Source organism: Leguminivora glycinivorella, chromosome 25 (assembly GCF_023078275.1).
Source record: "Leguminivora glycinivorella isolate SPB_JAAS2020 chromosome 25, LegGlyc_1.1, whole genome shotgun sequence".
Taxonomy (NCBI): domain Eukaryota; kingdom Metazoa; phylum Arthropoda; class Insecta; order Lepidoptera; family Tortricidae; genus Leguminivora; species Leguminivora glycinivorella.
This window is the reverse complement of record NC_062995.1, coordinates 12,055,331-12,076,150: the sequence shown is the minus strand read 5'-3', so window position 1 is coordinate 12,076,150 and position 20,820 is coordinate 12,055,331. Positions and strand designations below refer to the sequence as shown.

The following is a 20,820-nucleotide window of genomic DNA, read 5'->3' as shown; positions in this document are numbered from 1 at the left end:
CACTCCTCAGTATTTCATATTAATTCCATACTAGCAAATCGTTTTGACAGTTCTTAAAAAGAAGCTGATTTGACTAGTAGGAAACTAGCCTATTACGACGGCATAAAATCTGTCAAAAAAATTACTTTTTTCACATTCTTGAATGTAGATTATTGCTTAAAGTTTATGTAATTAACACAAAAACAATATTTTTATTGAAATTTCATGCTTAATTATCGTCACAAAACTGACAGCGAGTTAATTTTTGTTAACAACTTACGCTAATTGGGGAAGGGGGGGGTCCCAAATTCTGAAAATGCCCATTTATGTATTTATTTATCATATCAATCGTATGGCAAGTTTACAATCTTACATGCAAATCACAATTTAAATTTAGCATTCTGTAGATCAGCGGTTCTCAAACTTATTTTCTCATGGAACCCTTTTGGAAAGCAAAATATCTGATGGAACCCTTAAATTAATGAAATAAAAAAAATAGTTTATAGCTAAGTTTTATGGAAGAGAGTTGAAATTGCATATCAGTCAGTCAAAATTCACACGGAGCCCCCAGAGAGGTTTTGCGGAGCCCTAGGGCTCCGCGGAACACACTTTGAGCAAGCGCGGATCCAGCTTCGTGCCCAGGGGGGGGGGGGGTCACGTGGTAAAGGCCCAGGCCCCAGAGGGGGGGTCATGTGGTCTATTTTTATGGCCAACCTAGGCTCCAGGGGGGGGTCATGACCCCCATGACCCCCCCCCTGGATCCGCTCATGCTTTGAGAATGGCTGCTGTAGATATTCGATACTTCGAAAGCGTCGCTCGTGAGGATTTCGAAGTCCGAGGGTAACCCTTAGTACTTAGTTAACCTTTCGTATGTCTAAGCACTGATCAGTGCGTGGGAATTTTAATCTATTATTTTAAATGTCAAGGTCACTTTTTCAATTGTCAAAAATTGACAGGCGAAGGGGCATTCGAAAACGATGTGGTGCACAGTTTGTTTAGGGTCTCCCATAATCAAGGCTTGGAACCGGTTTATTTATTACCGGTTAAAACCGGTTTATTTCGATTTTACTCCGAACTTTTTAAAGAACGCGAACGTTATGAGAACTTTATTTTAACCGAAATAAACCGGTTTATTCGACGAGCGACGAGATTCACGAGATGCACCTAAGTACCTACACTGAGAGAAATTTGCATTGTGAATTTAACAAGTTCGACTTGTTGCGGTTTATCCGTTTGAATCAGAAACGTATCTTTAAAACAATATGTTTCTTGTTTTTATAAAATCGACTTGTTGATTCAAATATATTGCATTCAAATACCAAATCTGAACGAAACACCAACTGAACGAAACAACCTCCATTCAAACCAGTAAAAACCTGTTTGTCACTTTATGGCGTGTTGAATTTAATTATGTAAATTAATATTCGAATCAGTGCTCATCAAGGGGAGCCGAGTCACCAAAGAAAGCTAAGTGGTGTTTTATATCTCTAGGTTTAAAAGAGGAGTGGTTCTCCCAAAACTTTCTTGTTCATTTCACTTATAACTTTAACTTCTCATGATGGACGATTATTGCTATACATTATTACAAGCTTTATGATAATGATGATGTTTCCGTTATGGATGATATATTGAAATGAGTGTGGCAGGGAGTTGTTACACGTTTATGCATATAAAGATCATGTAGTTAACATGATTGCATCACAAAATGGCGCATGTTGAATGCGGGAAAGAGCCAACGTGGCTGTAAGTCAGCGCGGCCCCAACGAGTTTGGGACCAGGCATCGGGTAGCCCTGATGCTGGTATGACCGCCACCGGGGGCTGGGGGTGCGGTCCAGCCTTAGTAATTGTGCTATCTATTTAATATGAGGAAAGTTATGAGTTTGGCTGGGGTTGGAGTCGCGCCCCAGGCCTTGGTAAACGCCAGTGAGTTTGTGAGACCTGGCCGCTGACACCTGAAGGCCATGGGTTCACGCATCCTCTGGGAGGACCCCCAAGATGGTGATCACTGTAAGGGCCCTCGGGCATGTGTACAGACTAGCGCTACTCTGAGAGGGTTGACGAACCTTCATACACATTTTGGGTCTAATAATGATATTTGTCAGGCGTTGGCCACTAGTGTGGAGCGTTGTGACATACCATGTAAATGTATAGCTTTAAGTTTGTATATTGTATCTAAGAAAATGTATGATTTGATAAAGATGGATTTGGTAATGTGCCAGATGAAAGAACTACCTGATTTCCCTATGGGTTTTTCATGTGTTGGTTAAATTCATGTTTATGAAAGTAATTACTGATATGATAATGTGGTTTATGAAACACCTATGATTTACCTAAAAGTGGCTTTGATAATGTGGTTACCACAGAAAGGTTCTGTGGCTTATGAAACATCTATGATGTAACTATAAGTGGCTTTGATAATATGTGTACGACAGAGGTGTTCTGTTGTTTATGAAATATCTCTAATAATCTGTAATGTGTTGATCTATGTGTGGTGTTAATGTACTTGCCTTAGTTGTGTTTATGAGAGACATGTTTGAGAAGTGTACTTTGTAAGAGAATGGTTACAAAGCTTTCATATTGAGTTTGACTATCATATGTGGAATTTTGTATCCTGAATATGCTGAATTGAGTTGATATATCTCAATACATTAGTTGAGATAATAGCAACTATAATGAAAGACAAATGTTGTTAGAAATTGACTTTGTTTACTGATTTACTGCATTATTTGTGTAGTACTTTGGTATGAATATTGATGCACCATAATGGTGGCTGGAAAGTATCTTTGAGATACTTTACATATGTATTTAAGTGCTACATTTATGTAGTTCAAAGGGAACTAACATGATGATGGTCATGATAATGATAATGGTCATGATAATAATAAAGGTCATGATAATGATAATGATAATGGTCATGATAATAATAATGGTCATGATAATGATAATGATGATGATGATGAAATAGTTGGAACTGTGATAACTTTAATAAGCAACTTGGAATTAATGATTTCAGTGAGATTTGAGAACCTATAATGGAAAGAATATAATATGAGATTAACCTTGTAATAATACTTGCATAGAACTAAATGTGTGATATTATATAGAGATAATTTAGTGACTTTGTAAGTCATAGTTACCCCTTTTTTAATACAGATCTTGAGATGCCAGTCATGCTGACCAGTGTGGAGGCAACGAGGACAGCGGTTAGAGAAAGGCTCTAACAGTCATTCCATACATGCAGTGTAGCCACTGCTAACCAAAGGTATGAATCATTCCTTTGCTTGACTGACGTTTATACAGATTGAGTTATAATGATAGCAGTTATAGTTGATAAACCTTTGGAGATGAATTCAGGCAATGTTTTAATTCTTTTTGTTCCAAACTTATTCCCCAGAGTTTGGAACAAAATTGGTTGAGTTAGTCTGGGATATTTGGTAGTGGCTGGGGAGACGCTGCCAAAATCACAGAAAGAATAAAGTTAAAAGTACATTTCATTTGTTAAAATTCTATTATGGTATCTGAGAAATTGCATAAAGACGTCAGTTCATGGGATGTGTGATTCATATCATTTAAAATTATTTATTTGTGTTCTACATTCATCAATTTAACGAAAAATAGGTTTAACAGGTACTAGAAGAAGCTGATTTGAAATTATTAATGTCATCTAGCGTCGAGTAGAAGTGATAGCCACGAGATGGACACAGAAATTGGCAGCATAGCATTTACGTTATGTGTGTTATAATAAAGATATATTGCTCTTTTATTTAAGCATGAATGTACGAATTGTATACTTATTTTATTGTGATTTCCCTTCATACCAATTATGTGTAGAAATATTGATAAAGAATGTTTGTTTGTTGTTCGACAAAGTGAGGTTGACAATTGGTGCAAGTTTACGAAGTTTGATAAGTACAAGTTTACGAAGTTTGTAGAGCTCAAGTTTACGAGGTTTGTTAGTACTTACAACATTTTATTTTCAAATGCTTATTATAAATTAATAAATATGTTAAACATTAACAAAATTAATACACCACAAATAAAAGGACAAATAATTGCTTTCTGTAATTATTGGTTCTTAAAACATAAATGAAAAATCGATGTGATCGATAAACACGCATAAAAAACAGTCGATTTCCGAACGTCTGTCTTTGACATATGACATTAAAGGATTGTAAATGTAAATATTGTGACCGGCAAAATATGTGTTTATATAAACAAAGGTAGTGAAATTACTTGTTGATTACCTGAAAATATGACGGGGAGTCCGTTTCTACACAGGGAGGTAGTACCAGGATAAATCTACGCTAATTCTAGCCACTGTGGTCCCAATGCAGACATTCGGTTTTATGGCTCATTGGGAAGCAGGCACAGCAAAGAGGTTTGGGGTTTAATCCCTAACAAGGACGCCCTTGTGGCGATATGAACGCCCTTGGGGCAAAATGTTGAAAGACTCGGTGAGTGTTGTAAAAGCTTTTAACTACTTTAAAGTCAGGGGATATGAATGATAAAGGTGTTTTGTACATGTTCAGTTTTGCATCTTTTGGCAAATGATAAATAATGAAATTCCACGCAAATTTGTATTGTACGAATGTGTTCATCTCAAAATATCTTTACGCATTGAGTATAGGTACTCATCATTATAGTGTTATTGTGAATTGTGCTGTTTGACATCACATAAAATTAAAATATTGATGATTCATCATTTGCAATTTAATCACATGAAAATTTTCTGAAAATGAACTACGAAATAACCGCATAATTGACGTTGTTAAAATACTTCTTATTGGAATCAACCATTTTATGCCCATATTAACAAAGCCTGCTTGACCAAGTATCCACATTTGTTAGTAATATAGAGAAGTTAACCACTGACACCAAGTGCACTAATACCATGAGTTAAAAACAAATCAGAACAAAGCGTCATCATTTCATCAAAAATTACACACTATAATAAACCGGTTAAATACTGAACTTTATCAGTATTTTAAAATTGTAAACAAACAAGTACCAATGAAATTTCTAAAGTGACTACCTACCTCACAGCTCGGAGGTGAAGAAGTACTAGCTGAATTTGAAAATGCCTTAATTCTACAATTTAATATAAAGGTGTCTAACATACAATTAAGTAAACTACGGGTTAATAAGCGAAGCAAATTATCTGAGTTTATACTCCACAAGTTTAAGGAAATGTATTGGACTGGTACCCCTTGATGGGACCAGTTTCATTCTTGTATAAGTCAGTGGGACTGATGTGATGTTGATAAATTAATATACCTAAAGGAGGTATGGAGGACCTCAGTACTAAATTGAACTTCTTCAGTTTTGTTAATTTTCATGTGACCTCGAAAGGAGAGAGAGAGGATTCTCTTGCCATTATAACAATATCAAGTTGTTTTCTAAGTTCTTGAGTAGATTTAAACTTACTTAGTTTCACTTCATATATTATATATTCTGGAAACTTTTCTATGACTATGAACCTCAAGTGATGATGATCAATATTTTCCCCTAATGAATGTTAAGAATATGAGATGTTATTGGATCTCATTTATGGTCTTGTGCCAATCTTCAAACCTTTCACTCTGTATAGAGTGGCATAATGGATATTAACCACTTGCTTGGGTTTTCAGACCTATTTTTGAGTATATCGACAGCAATCTGATAACTAAGGTTGGTTATCTATACTTCATCACCTATTAAAATTTAGGCTCTCCTTTTTTAAAGAGGCCTTATGACACCAAAAGTGAAAATATAAAATATCAACTTAAATGGAAAGCTAGAAAATTGTGAAAACAATTATTACAGCCTGCCTGTGTGGTGACGGGTTAAGAATTTCACCACCCCCTTTCTTCCCGTGGGTGTCGTAGAAGGCGACTATGGGATATGGGTTAAATTGTGGTGTAGGCGAGAGGTTGGCAACCTGTCACTGCAATGCCACAGTTTTATTTTCTTTTAACCCCTTATTTGCCAAGAGTGGCCCTGAAGCTTTAGTGGTTTCATGTGCTCTGCCTACCCCTTTATGGGATACAGGCGTGATTGTATGTATGTATGTATTATTACAGTGATTTTGCCTTATCTATGAGGTCATGAAAAACCGTATAAGAAATTAACAAACAGCTGCTATATTTGTGTTAAAGGAAGACATAGAGAAAAGAATATAATCAAAATCTCAAATGCGTTTATTGCAATACCTTAACAAGGCCTTGTGTCCGAAGCTATGATTTTCAAATAGTAAATAAAACCTGTCAACACCTTACACATACACAGAGAAGGAACCACTGTTTTACAAACAGCTGCATTGTCTTGTCTGCTATAAAAAGGAATGGAATTGTCAAGAAATAAATGTCACTTATTGAGGGACAGTAGTTCTCAAAGAAGTTATATGACACAAAGAATTGAAAATAAATTATATTTAAGCACAGAACAGAAAATTGGCCTATTTATTTTCATATTTGAAACTGAGAAACAAAAGGAAATTAAAAGTAAACTGATTAGAATTTGCTTGAAAATATAGGTATTAAGATTATTGTTTACCAATATGGTACCAGCAATTACACCAAGTGCATCATGTCCCAGAGAAGATCTGCTTACATATGTGAGCAATTACAATAAAAGGATAAATTTAGTAGATGATAACCCTTTGTCAGATCGTATTGACATACTTATAGGAAGAGATTATTATTATTATTTGCATCTCCGTTTAAAATTCTCGGGTCTTTCGAGCCTGCTCATTTATTATTATTATTATTCTTTATGAATACTGAGAAACAGAATTTTCAGAAAATCTATATTAGGCTAAATCTTATCAGGAAAACCTGATCATAAAGACAAAATGACCTGATGGTTTTAACTTACTTTCAGACTCTGTATGAGAATAAATTAACAAAACCTGACCCTACTTTAGATGTTAGGAAATGTAAAAGTACTAGAACTAGAAAAGAACTAGAATCCATTAGTATCACAGATACTTCTAGCACGGATAGAGACGAAGAAACTATTAATAATTAACGAGACCACTACTATTATTAACAACCGCTATACGGTTGGCTAGTTGTGTAATGAGTACCCTACGGGTCTACCTGCAATAGAGAGTCGCACTGCTCATTTATGAAAAAATCCCATGAGACCGATTGAATAAAGAGATTATAGAGTTTGTCCCTAATCACAGCCAGGTAGATTAATTTGGCCCACCATGGAATTTCCTTGAGTGGAAAGGCCATGAGAACTGTACAACGTTTCAGCAGAGGGTAGAGAAGGTAAAAGCTTGATTGAGTCTATAATTATCATGGCCCTCTGATGCTAAAAGATCTCCTCCAACTCGTGGTCAAGTTCAGATGTCATAGAATAACAAATAGCTGATATAGAAAAAGCTTTCTTATAAATCGGACGAAATGAAAAGGATAAGAGATGTGACTAGATTTTATGGCTATAGAACATTAACAAAACGTATTCTATGGATACGAATCCTATGGATCTGGAAAATTCCAGAAATAAACAATAAAGGCACAGTAAAAACCTTAGGTTTGGTTTGTGATATGTGCAAAGATACTTAAATTAAGAACAAATCTAACAAAAATACTTTCACCAAAAGAGAAATACTAAATACCATAGCTTACATCTATGATCCGTGTGGGCTTGCAGCGCCTATCTTTTAACCAGCTAAATTGCTCTTACAATCTTTATGGGTAAATAAAAAATATTAGATGAAACTCTACCTTATTAAAAGAAATTGTAACATACTGGAAAACTATATAACTGTGTAGAGGTAGTAAAAGAAATATGTAGGTATACTTACCTAGAAATATATCCAGGGAAGAAACTTGTCAAATATATAGTTTCACAGACGCATTAGTCAATGCATATTCTGCTATAGTGCATAGAGATACTAACTATAATGTATACAGCAAAGGCATTAACTGAAATAGACTGACTCTTATAAGAAATCAAGGATGATTTAAAAATAGTTCGTTTAGAACTATGAGGCACCTCAATAGAAAATAGATTAATATAATATGTAAAAAGATATCTCCCAATAAAAGGTGACTAAGCAAACATTAGAGTATAACAGTCAGATTGTTATAGGTGGCAGTCAAACAAGTTACTTGTACTATTTGTAACAAAAGGGATAGAAGAAATGTAAAAGAACAGAAACTTGGATCTGCGTTAATATACCCTCCAAATTGAATCCGGCTGATGTGGCAAAAGGACCGTTAAGTGACATAGAAAAGTTACATTTTTGGCTACTTAAATTGTCCTGAAGTTCTTGTTATATAGCCCATCTAAATGTTTTAACAATCAGATGATTGACAATTCTTTTTCTGGCGCGGGAGGGTCTCTCGAATTGTGAGAGGTTAAGAATAAACAAGTGAGAGTTCAAGTTAAGGTGGCACCACGTGTTGTGTTGGTGACATAGTATGTACAAATTAAGAAAAAATCAAGAGAACAGAGAGACTCAGAAAGTTGATCGTATATCAAAATTAATTACAGAAATAAATGGGCAATGTAGAGTGGCCAAAGCAAATTAGGTAATACTATATTTATAGGATATATAGCACATTTGTGTCCTTGAGACAGGAGAATCAATGGTGTCTGTGGATCCTGCAAAGGACATATTAAATGATAAACATCCTATGAGGAAGAAGTGATGGATCTTGATATAGAAGTAGATATACCGGTTCAAAGAGAAGATGTGAAACATAATGGAAAATAGATCAAAGGAAGAGATAGTGGATAATAACATATTAAGTACTCAGAGATAAAATAAGGTGGATATAGGCTTAAGTAGAAGGCATCAATGAAACAGAAATCATGTATACCTCTGGAAATATGTCAGAGTGATTTGCAAAAGATGGCATAGAGTCAGTGACGCCTAGAGATGAGAGACAAAAGAGAGCAACAGCGGTCCAAGCAATTGGAGAAGATCAAAGAGTGGTCCCGCCACTTGTTGCTCACACTAACTCCTTTTCATTAAACTTTCGTCGTCGGGTGTGTCGCGACGTTTCGCGAGTTACCTGGCAACACTACCAACTGAACGAAACAACCTCCATTCAAACCAGTAAAAACCTGTTTGTCACTTTATGGCGTGTTGAATTTAATTATGTAAATTAATATTCGAATCAGTGCTCATCAAGGGGAGCCGAGTCACCAAAGAAAGCTAAGTGGTGTTTTATATCTCTAGGTTTAAAGAGGAGTGGTTCTCCCAAAACTTTCTTGTTCATTTCACTTATAACTTTAACTTCTCATGATGGACGATTATTGCTATACATTATTACAAGCTTTATGATAATGATGATGTTTCCGTTATGGATGATATATTGAAATGAGTGTGGCAGGGAGTTGTTACACGTTTATGCATATAAAGATCATGTAGTTAACATGATTGCATCACAAAATGGCGCATGTTGAATGCGGGAAAGAGCCAACGTGGCTGTAAGTCAGCGCGGCCCCAACGAGTTTGGGACCAGGCATCGGGTAGCCCTGATGCTGGTATGACCGCCACCGGGGGCTGGGGTGCGGTCCAGCCTTAGTAATTGTGCTATCTATTTAATATGAGGAAAGTTATGAGTTTGGCTGGGGTTGGAGTCGCGCCCCAGGCCTTGGTAAACGCCAGTGAGTTTGTGAGACCTGGCCGCTGACACCTGAAGGCCATGGGTTCACGCATCCTCTGGGAGGACCCCCAAGATGGTGATCACTGTAAGGGCCCTCGGGCATGTGTACAGACTAGCGCTACTCTGAGAGGGTTGACGAACCTTCATACACATTTTGGGTCTAATAATGATATTTGTCAGGCGTTGGCCACTAGTGTGGAGCGTTGTGACATACCATGTAAATGTATAGCTTTAAGTTTGTATATTGTATCTAAGAAAATGTATGATTTGATAAAGATGGATTTGGTAATGTGCCAGATGAAAGAACTACCTGATTTCCCTATGGGTTTTTCATGTGTTGGTTAAATTCATGTTTATGAAAGTAATTACTGATATGATAATGTGGTTTATGAAACACCTATGATTTACCTAAAAGTGGCTTTGATAATGTGGTTACCACAGAAAGGTTCTGTGGCTTATGAAACATCTATGATGTAACTATAAGTGGCTTTGATAATATGTGTACGACAGAGGTGTTCTGTTGTTTATGAAATATCTCTAATAATCTGTAATGTGTTGATCTATGTGTGGTGTTAATGTACTTGCCTTAGTTGTGTTTATGAGAGACATGTTTGAGAAGTGTACTTTGTAAGAGAATGGTTACAAAGCTTTCATATTGAGTTTGACTATCATATGTGGAATTTTGTATCCTGAATATGCTGAATTGAGTTGATATATCTCAATACATTAGTTGAGATAATAGCAACTATAATGAAAGACAAATGTTGTTAGAAATTGACTTTGTTTACTGATTTACTGCATTATTTGTGTAGTACTTTGGTATGAATATTGAGGCACCATAATGGTGGCTGGAAAGTATCTTTGAGATACTTTACATATGTATTTAAGTGCTACATTTATGTAGTTCAAAGGGAACTAACATGATGATGGTCATGATAATGATAATGGTCATGATAATAATAATGGTCATGATAATGATAATGATAATGGTCATGATAATAATAATGGTCATGATAATGATAATGATGATGATGATGAAATAGTTGGAACTGTGATAACTTTAATAAGCAACTTGGAATTAATGATTTCAGTGAGATTTGAGAACCTATAATGGAAAGAATATAATATGAGATTAACCTTGTAATAATACTTGCATAGAACTAAATGTGTGATATTATATAGAGATAATTTAGTGACTTTGTAAGTCATAGTTACCCCTTTTTTAATACAGATCTTGAGATGCCAGTCATGCTGACCAGTGTGGAGGCAACGAGGACAGCGGTTAGAGAAAGGCTCTAACAGTCATTCCATACATGCAGTGTAGCCACTGCTAACCAAAGGTATGAATCATTCCTTTGCTTGACTGACGTTTATACAGATTGAGTTATAATGATAGCAGTTATAGTTGATAAACCTTTGGAGATGAATTCAGGCAATGTTTTAATTCTTTTTGTTCCAAACTTATTCCCCAGAGTTTGGAACAACCCGTGACCACGGACGTAATGTCATGTCCGAAACGTCGGGTTAAATATAAAACGTAAGTTTTACGCGATTAAGTCCCGTTTTAATTTAATAATATCTGCGCCGGTCTGGCGCAGTCGGTAGTGACCCTGCCTGCTACGCTGCGGTCCCGGGTTCGAATCCCGGTAAGGGCATTTATTTGTGTGATGAGCACAGATATTTGTTCCTGAGTCATGGATGTTTTCTATGTATATAAGTATTTATATATTATATATATCGTTGTCTGAGTACCCACAACACAAGCCTTCTTGAGCTTACCGTGGGCCTCAGTCAATCTGTGTAAGAATGTCCTATAATATTTATTTATTTATTTATTTATTTAATATGAGTGAAGATCGTGTTAGTTTAAATCAATAAGTAGCTTGTTGTTTGAACCAAAGAGCACGTAGGCGCTATTTTAACCAAAAAACTTGTTGAACGAACATGAAAACTGGTTGTATTTTCTCTCAGTGTACGTTCACGCAGCGAAATGTTTGTTTGGTTCGAACAGTATTACCTATCATGCTGCGGAATAAACCGGTTTATTTTGTTCTAAACCGGTTAATCGAACGAAACCTTTATGAAAGAGTTCTCCTAAAAACCGGTTAAAAAATAGCGGTTCTACGAGCGAAAACGAAATTTAAAGGTTTGTCCGCAAGTTGAAAATTTAACCGGTATCCAAGCCCTGCCCATAATATCAATGGATTCAAATCGAAGGTCATTGGCGCAGGGAACGCCCTTATAAACCCATATTGAATGTTCGTCAACAGGAACAGCAGCTGGCAGAGATAGCGGAGCGCCGAGACTCCGCCGAGTACCGCCAGGCGCAGTACCCGTGCGACCCCTGCGGGCGCTACTTCCAGGTGGAGAAGGCCTACAGGAACCACATGCTCAAACACGACAGGGTAAAATATTTTTATTTTTTTATTTTACATACATACAAGCACGCCTGTTTCCCAGAGGAGTAGGCAGAGATCACGGATTTCCATTTACTGCGATCCTGACAAATCACTTTCGCTTCACACACTTTCATAACGTTTCTCATACACGCTCGTCGGTTCCGAGTACTTCTGACGGACTTTTTGCAATATTTCCCCGATTTGAACAAGAAAAGTTCGCCTAGGTCTTCCACTTCCAACTGACCCTTCCACTCTTTTTTCATATACTTTCTTCGTTAATCTCCTCTCATCCATCCTCTCTACATGCCCGAACCACCTTAACATACCCATCTCAATCTTTGTCACCACATCTACATCCACTCCACACTTCTCTCTTATCACGCTATTTCTGATCCTATCACTCAACTTCACACCAGCCATGCTTCTTAAGAGCGCTATGACAAAAAAAGGCGATATATTGTAAAATGCACAATATTTATCGACAAAATTGTACACTTTACTCATACTAAAAGACAGTGAAAGTACTTGTTTCAGTTAGAACATCTTATTAACTGTCGGTTAAATAAAAAACATATGAAAAAAAAAGCTTTTTCAATTAGTAATGATTGTTTTTCTGATGCTCGTTTAGGAAAAACCGCGTGAAGCACAGAATTCGGAGCTCTTATTATGTACAATTTGATAAGATCACTCTCATAAATGAGGTAAATTTAAGTTCCAAATATCTTGTACTTAAGGCCCATTAAACAATATTTATCATTTAATCCTTTGAAATTGAGAAATTGAAAGTAAAACGAACTCAATTTTGTCTTGAAAATACATCGAAACAAGTGATCATTTCTCCGAAAATCTACATGTTATCGAAGTTATTTTAGTATATAAATAATCTGCACAATGTGCTTAAACTGCTGTTATCCATTTGTCGTTATAATATTTTATCATGATTTTTTGCCAATTTTTTGAAAACTAGCCTTCCTGTCGCTATTTTACCGGCGACGGACGCCTGCGATTTCAGTGCCGCGCCGGAGCTCGAGCAGGTAAGACGTATGTCGCTTTGGTCTCCGAGTTTTCATCGCAAACGTCGAGAATATTTATTGTTGTGTGGGTCGGACGCCATGTTTCTACACGGGCTATCCTCGCATTGTGTGTGTGTAAACAGCGACCAACGATTTTGATCCTAGATCCGTAAATATTTGCTTTTGTAATACTTTGTTATGTTTGAATGTTAAAGTATTACAACGTTGTGATGATAAAAATGTGAAAATTACAATACGGTCAAGATGATAACACACATCAAGATGGTACTCGGGATCTGATGATGGAGCCAGAAGGTGGTCACCAGTACCAGTGAACCATGTAAGTAAACGACTTCGTGTTTAGGCTCGTTGGGTTCGTCTCAACAAGACCTTTGACAAGAGGTGGTACTCAGGGTCTGATGATGGAGCCAGATGGTGGTCACCAGTACCAATGAACCATATAACTAAACCCAGAGATGGGGAAATCGTAATCGATTCCGGATTACACGATTACTTGATTTTACTTTGTAATCTGACACTACTGGGTGTCAGATTACTTGTAATGTAATCAAGTGAAACGGTAAATTACCATTACATGTAAAGGAATCACTAATCATCTATACAATCATTACTATTACCAATAACTCGGAATCATAGTCGATTCAAAATAACTGAAATTATTGACTTGATTACTTTCAGATTACGAATCTCAGATTGCCGACTGTCACTTTGACACAAAAGTCGTCATGGGTGTCGTAAAATAGGTTTTAGGGGGTGCTGATTCCAAAATTAATGACCAATGTTCAATCTGACATTGCTGACTGTCACTCTGACACAAAAGTCGTCATGGGTGTCGTAAAATAGGTTTTAGGGGTGCTGATTACAAAATGAATGACCAATTTGGAATCTGACAGTGCTGACTGTCACTTTGACACAAAAGTCGTCATAGGTGTCGTAAAATAGGTTTTAGGGGTGCTGATTCCAAAATTAATGACCAATGTGGAATCTGACATTGCTGACTGTCACTTTGACACAAAAGTCGTCATGGGTGTCGTAAAATAGGTTTTAGGAGGTGCTGATTCCAAAATTAATGACCAATGTTCAATCTGACATTGCTGACTGTCACTCTGACACAAAAGTCGTCATGGGTGTCGTAAAATAGGTTTTAGGGGTGCTGATTCCAAAATTAATGACCAATTTGGAATCTGACATTGCTGACTATCACTTTGACACAAAAGTCGTCATGGGTGTCGTAAAATAGGTTTTAGGGGTGCTGATTCCAAAATTAATGACCAATGTGGAATCTGACATTGCTGACTGTCACTTTGACACAAAAGTCGTCATGGGTGTCGTAAAATAGGTTTTAGGGGTGCTGATTCCAAAATTAATGACCAATGTTCAATCTGACATTGCTGACTGTCACTCTGACACAAAAGTCGTCATGGGTGTCGTAAAATAGGTTTTAGGGGTGCTGATTCCAAAATTAATGACCAATGTTCAATCTGACATTTCTGACTGTCACTTTGACACAAAAGTCGTCATGGGTGTCGTAAAATAGGTTTTAGGGGGTGCTGATTCCAAAATTAGTGACCAATTTGGAATCTGACATTGCTGACTGTCACTTTGACATAAAAGTCGTCATGGGTGTCGTCAAATAGGTATCCGGAGGTGTTTGAAAACTAATGACCAATTTGGAATCTGACACTGTTGACTGTCACTTTGACACAAAAGTGATCATGGGTGTCTTCAAATAGGTTTTCATGGGTACTGATCTCAATATTAATGATCAATTTGGAATCTGACATTGACGACACCCATGATGACTTTTGTGTCAAAGTGACAGTCAGCAATGTTAGATTCCACATTAGTCATTATTTTTGGAATCAGCACCCCCTAAAACCTATTTTACGACACCCATGATGACTTTTGTGTCAAAGTGGCAGTCAGCAATGTTAGATTCCACATTGGTCATTATTTTTGGAATCAGCACCCCCTAAAACCAATTTTACGACACTCATGACGACTTTTGTGTCAAAGTGACAGTCAGCAATGTCAGATTCCACATTGTTCATTAATTTTGGAATCAGCACCCCCGCAAACCTATTTGACGACACCCATGACGACTTTTGTGTCAAAGTGACAGTCAGCAATGTCAGATTCCACATTGGTCATTAATTTTGGAATCAGCACCCCCTAAAACCAATTTTACGACACCCATGACGACTTTTGTGTCAAAGTGACAGTCAGCAATGTCAGATTCCACATTGGTCATTAATTTTGGAATCAGCACCCCCTAAAACCAATTTTACGACACCCATGACGACTTTTGTGTCAAAGTGACAGTCAGCAATGTCAGATTCCACATTGTTCATTAATTTTGGAATCAGCACCCCTAAAACCTATTTTACGACACCCTTGACGACTTTTGTGTCAAAGTGACAGTCAGCAATGTCAGATTCCACATTGTTCATTAATTTTGGAATCAGCACCCCCGCAAACCTATTTGACGACACCCATGACGACTTTTGTGTCAAAGTGACAGTCAGCAATGTCAGATTCCACATTGGTCATTAATTTTGGAATCAGCACCCCCTAAAACCAATTTTACGACACCCATGACGACTTTTGTGTCAAAGTGACAGTCAGCAATGTCAGATTCCACATTGTTCATTAATTTTGGAATCAGCACCCCCGCAAACCTATTTGACGACACCCATGACGACTTTTGTGTCAAAGTGACAGTCAGCAATGTCAGATTCCACATTGGTCATTAATTTTGGAATCAGCACCCCCTAAAACCTATTTTACGACACCCATGATGACTTCTGTGTCAAAGTGACAGTCAGCAATGACAGATTCCAAATCGGTCATTAATTTTTAAATCAGCACACCCGAAAACCTATACTCGTGGTATATGCACTTGAAATGTGAAAGTGATAACAAAAAATAAAACCGCCTTCAAAAATAAGCGCGTTACAAAACACGGAGAAACTAAAAAGCAAAAAATAATAAACCTTTGAATTCAGATTTCTTATCGTATTGCAATAATCTAAACATCCACATTATAAACAAATCAATTATTTTTGTAGTCGGTACCAGTCTACCAGACCTGTTCGTCGCCTTGCTATTGCCTATTTGCCCCACCCAACCATACGCAGGCTGGTACCGACTCCAAAAATAATTGATTTGTTTATAATTTGGATGTTTAGATTATTGCAATACGATAAGAAATCTGAATTCAAAGGTTTATTATTTTTTGCTTTTTAGTTTCTCCGTGTTTTGTAACGCGCTTATTTTTGAAGGCGGTTTTATTTTTTGTTAAAAAGTTTGTTTATTTGTTGATTTTTAGTGGTTCCTATTGATATTATATGCATCAGTCCGAATATATGCACACAAGTGAAAGAATTATCCTTTAACTCCTAACCATTGAGGAGTTGACCTTCCATCATCAGCTCAGCCACATAAAATTATTACCATCAGGCGTAAATACTGGTGTACCTTTGAAAAATACACTAAAAACATTACATGTGCCTATAACATTTGAAGAGTTCCCTCGATTTCTCCAGGATCCCATCATCAGACCCCGACTTGGTGCCAATGGGACCATCTCGGGGTTATACCCGTACGATCAAAAAAAAAATTTTGAAAATCGGTCCACAATTCTCGGAGATATCGAGTAACATACATACAAAAAAAAAAAAAAAACATTCAGTCGAATTGAGAACCTCCTCCTTTTTTGAAGTCGGTTAAAAATGCTAGAATGACATGTAAACCACGAAGTTGTATAGTCATATTGTTCATTGGTATTGGTGACCACCATCTGGCTCCATCATCAGACCCTGAGCACCACCTTGAAGTAATTAGAATTGTATTTGTCTTATTTTATCATCATATTAATATATACTTTACTCTAATACTTATCATATAACAAAAGCAAATATTTGGGATGGGATCTACTTTTATAATTATTACTTTAATTTTTTAAATAAATTTTAACATAATTGATATTATTTCGCGCTATATTCTCGTATTTTCGTACAAAATAATGTTTATTAGAAACCAAAAGTTTATATCGAGATAGTAGATTGTGGTTGTTATCAAAATTCCATAGAAAGGATCAAGATTGTTTTGTCCATTATTGTAGTGCGAGCGAGTGATAAGACGTGCTAGAAAGGGTCGGCATATTGGGCTCGCGCGGCGGGTAAAATACCTAATTTCGCCCGACGCCGAAATGTTATAACGCTCTTAACGCTCTCATTTCCACGGCATTCACTTGACTTTGATGTCTTTTCTCCCACACCCAACTTTCACTACCATACATAAGTGTAGGCACTAAAACTCCTCTATGCACCGCCAGGCGTGCTTTTTGCGACACTTTCTGGTTGCCCATAAAAGCGTTTAGTGCTCCATTCACTCTATTCCATAGATTAATTAAATAAATAAAGATTGGTAACTCAGTACATCGTGTAGCGACCTACTTAACGCGAGTTATCGTCGCTGGTACCTCTTAGTTTTCGAGTTATTTACAGATGGCGCTGTTTTCAATGTTGAAAAGTGCCACCTAGTGAGATAATAATTAATTACATTGCCGAGTAACCACATTTGAATATGATTCAATATTTTGAGCCGGCGGCACCTCGTTTTTTGGCTTAGGGGTTAGAGTATCTGACTTGCATTTTTGAGATCTCAGGTTCGAGACCCAGCTCCGGTTTTTTTTTAATGTGTTTAAAAAGAATTATGTTGTTGTTTTTCGCTTTTTTTTTTTCTAGTTGAATATTAGAAAAATAAGTATGATGTGAAGTTGAATCATAGAAAAGTAAGTATGAATTGTTCGCGCCTACTTGTTGTGTGTTTGAATCATAGAAAAGTAAGTATGAATTGTTCGCGCCTACTTGTTGTGTGTTTATTAAACCCATAGGCCCATAGGGAGGTACCTATCTACCTACTCTACTCTCCAATCACTTATGTGACGTTGTCTCTTTCAAAGACCGATGTGCAAGTTTTATCGCCCTTTACTGTATTTATATAAATTTATCGGTACCCATAAGTATTAAAAATCTTTATTTAGGCACCTACAGCTATACAGTCAAGGAATTTGATTCCCTGCCCATTTAATTGAATCGTTGTTAGAAATACGTATATAATATTTTATTTTATTCCATATATATCTTTGGTTATACTTACCTAGTATTGAAATGTCAAATTACTTAGCACTGTTTTTGACATTTCAAATTAACTCGACCAAATTATGTAGGTTGCTTATAGGCGTGTCGTCCGAAACTAAACACGTGTTTCTAATTTAGTAGCGTTGCTAATGTTTTATGCATCAACATCATCAAAGCAACGTCTTCATCTAGCTAGATCTTATGGTGAGTTTTCTGTACTACATATATTAAACCTTAATCCGTTTTCACCTTATCCGATCCGATATTGGATGTCGGAAGGATTTCAATGGAAAAAATCCAAGATGGCGACTGTAATGTATGGGATATCGGTCCGAAATCTGATATCGGATCGGATAATGGGAAAACACACTTCAACACTTCGCACTTGGGTTTTCATTTTCAGATTATTCGACCCCATATCGGATGTACCAAAGATATATTGGATGTACGAAGGATGTCAAAGATGTATAGGTCCACTGTCCATATCAGCAGAGAAAATAGAATATTTCAATATATCTTTGATATCAGATCGGATAATGTGAATACGCACTTAGATGAGTAAGAAATGTATTTCTCGACTGTACTGGGTATTTTTATTAGTAGGTATATCCCAATATTATGGCAAATGTTCAATCCTCTCTCGCGCGGCAGTCGTGATATGTAGATGTGCCTCGGCCGAGGCAATGCGTGCGTTTTCCCCGGCCGCGCAACCTGGAGCTTTGGAGCGTGAGCACATTGCCTCGCGACGTGTGGACCCGGCTAATAACGAGCAACAAGTGTACAATTGTATGGCCACTAATTTTAGTTAATAATGTGGTCATGCAATTTCGCATCTCGCTGCTGTGACTTAAACGTTGATTTAGCTTTACGGAATGAATGGTACAGTTAAATTACGGAATGATTAAATAAAATACGAACACAAAAGTATTTTACATATTTTTTAATATTCTTAATTTACTGTTCAATTTGTTTTCCATCACATTTTTTTTGTATGCCTTTCCGAAATCAAAAATTTTAACTAACAGCAGCAGATCTATAATATATTTCTTGTGGAGTTCGCAAACTTTTTCATTACTCTCGTATATGTTGTATACATACAAATTTTGCTGAATGCATTGATGCATTTTCTTTTTAAGTTAGGTTGGTGCATCAATGACTCAAAGTATTCCTTAAATATATTTAATGATGCGTCTACCAAATGCAATAAAGCTTCTGACGGAGCAAAAAGCTTGGGCGCATGTGCACTGGGGTACACTTTGTTTAAAATTAGAAGTTCGTGTTTTTCACGTAACTCTTCGTTTTCTTTTATTAACGAGTTCCGGCAGATCTCGCACCCGTATTTATCTAAGCATTTTTTAGCTAGATATCCAGCAAAGTATGCCACCGAACACTCCTCCAATGTTATTTCAGGAACCTGTTTTCCTGGCAGTTTCTCTTTTCTTTTTGGTTGATTCGAACAAGCGGCACTTGTGGTTTGTTCCGCAGTTTCCGCCATAGGGTTTAAATTTTCTTTGTCTCTGTTTTGTTCTAGTTTATTTTCTTGGACGATTTCGTTATCGATGAAAACGTCTTCGTCTGCCATGCAGTTTTTCCCGTCTGTCGTTTTAATGAGCGCATTAATGAAAGTGCTTCTAAATATTGTTCTTAGCACTTTGGCAGTGGGATTTCTGTTAAATCCAGATTTGAGCCTAAATACAGCAAATATATTTTCTAAGACGTCTTGGTTTAAACGGCTTGTTATTAAATATTTTATACCTCCGCTTGATTCCTCTTCAAATATTTGTAGTACTCCTTCAATGCTTTGCATAAATCCGTCAAAGCTTGGTGGTCTAGTATATGTGGTGTTTCCATTCTTCTTTTTCAATATTTTCTTTAATTTCGTCAGCAAATTTTTCCCATCTTGTAATGCCTGTCTAGTTCGATTTTGGCCTTTTGTCAGTGCACGTCTACACGGATTTTTTGATTTTAATTTTTTACTGTTTAACGCGTCAAATGCGTCGTTGATAATTTCTAGGAAATTGGCTGTATCTAGCGCTGTCTTACTCTTTAATTCTCCGGTTGCTACCACAGTTCTGATAGAAGCAGCTACAGAACGGCTCAGTATTTGAGCTGCCAAACTAACCTTCATTTTTTGAAAACTGTTAGGGCTAATATGCGTTGGCGTCAACTTGTGTAAACTCTTGCTTTTATTTTTTTTGTCAATTTCATACGCTGAAACTATGTCACTAAACGAGAATATCTTCTCGCCATCTGTGAAATCGCTAGTGAGTAGGTTATTTCTTATATTTTTTAATGCGTGTGGTATGTCAAAAAAAGCGAATATTTTTCTGCCATTACAAAAAAAAAATGGAGAACCATGTGACACACCTAAATCCTTCAATGCTTTTTGGTTTGTTGATATTTGATCCGAAACAATGGCTTTTGGCAGAAGTCCTATATCAAAAAGTTTATTTATTATCACTTTAATTAACAGAGTTAATTTTGTAGCAGCAACATTCCCTGCTGACAAAAAGTATGCTACCGGTACTTTCCATCCATTGTATAGTCCTCTAATTAGAAACACCAACACATACTTGGCCACAATAGGTGCCCTATCTCCTTTTCCAAAGTCTTGAAAACCTTCAAATTGATCAAATTTTTTTGAATATTCCAGCGAGC

General features: G+C 36.7%; 1 protein-coding gene across 1 annotated transcript in view; it reads left to right on the top strand.

Moving 5' to 3' along the window:
* LOC125239100 (zinc finger protein 852-like) overlaps positions 1–20,820 on the top strand; it is a 54,486-nt gene that overhangs the window by 2,879 nt on the left and 30,787 nt on the right. Inside the window, exon 4 of the mRNA XM_048146586.1 lies at positions 11,856–11,990. Within this exon, the coding sequence (XP_048002543.1) occupies positions 11,856–11,990 (135 nt within the window). The remainder of the gene's footprint in view (positions 1–11,855; positions 11,991–20,820) is intronic.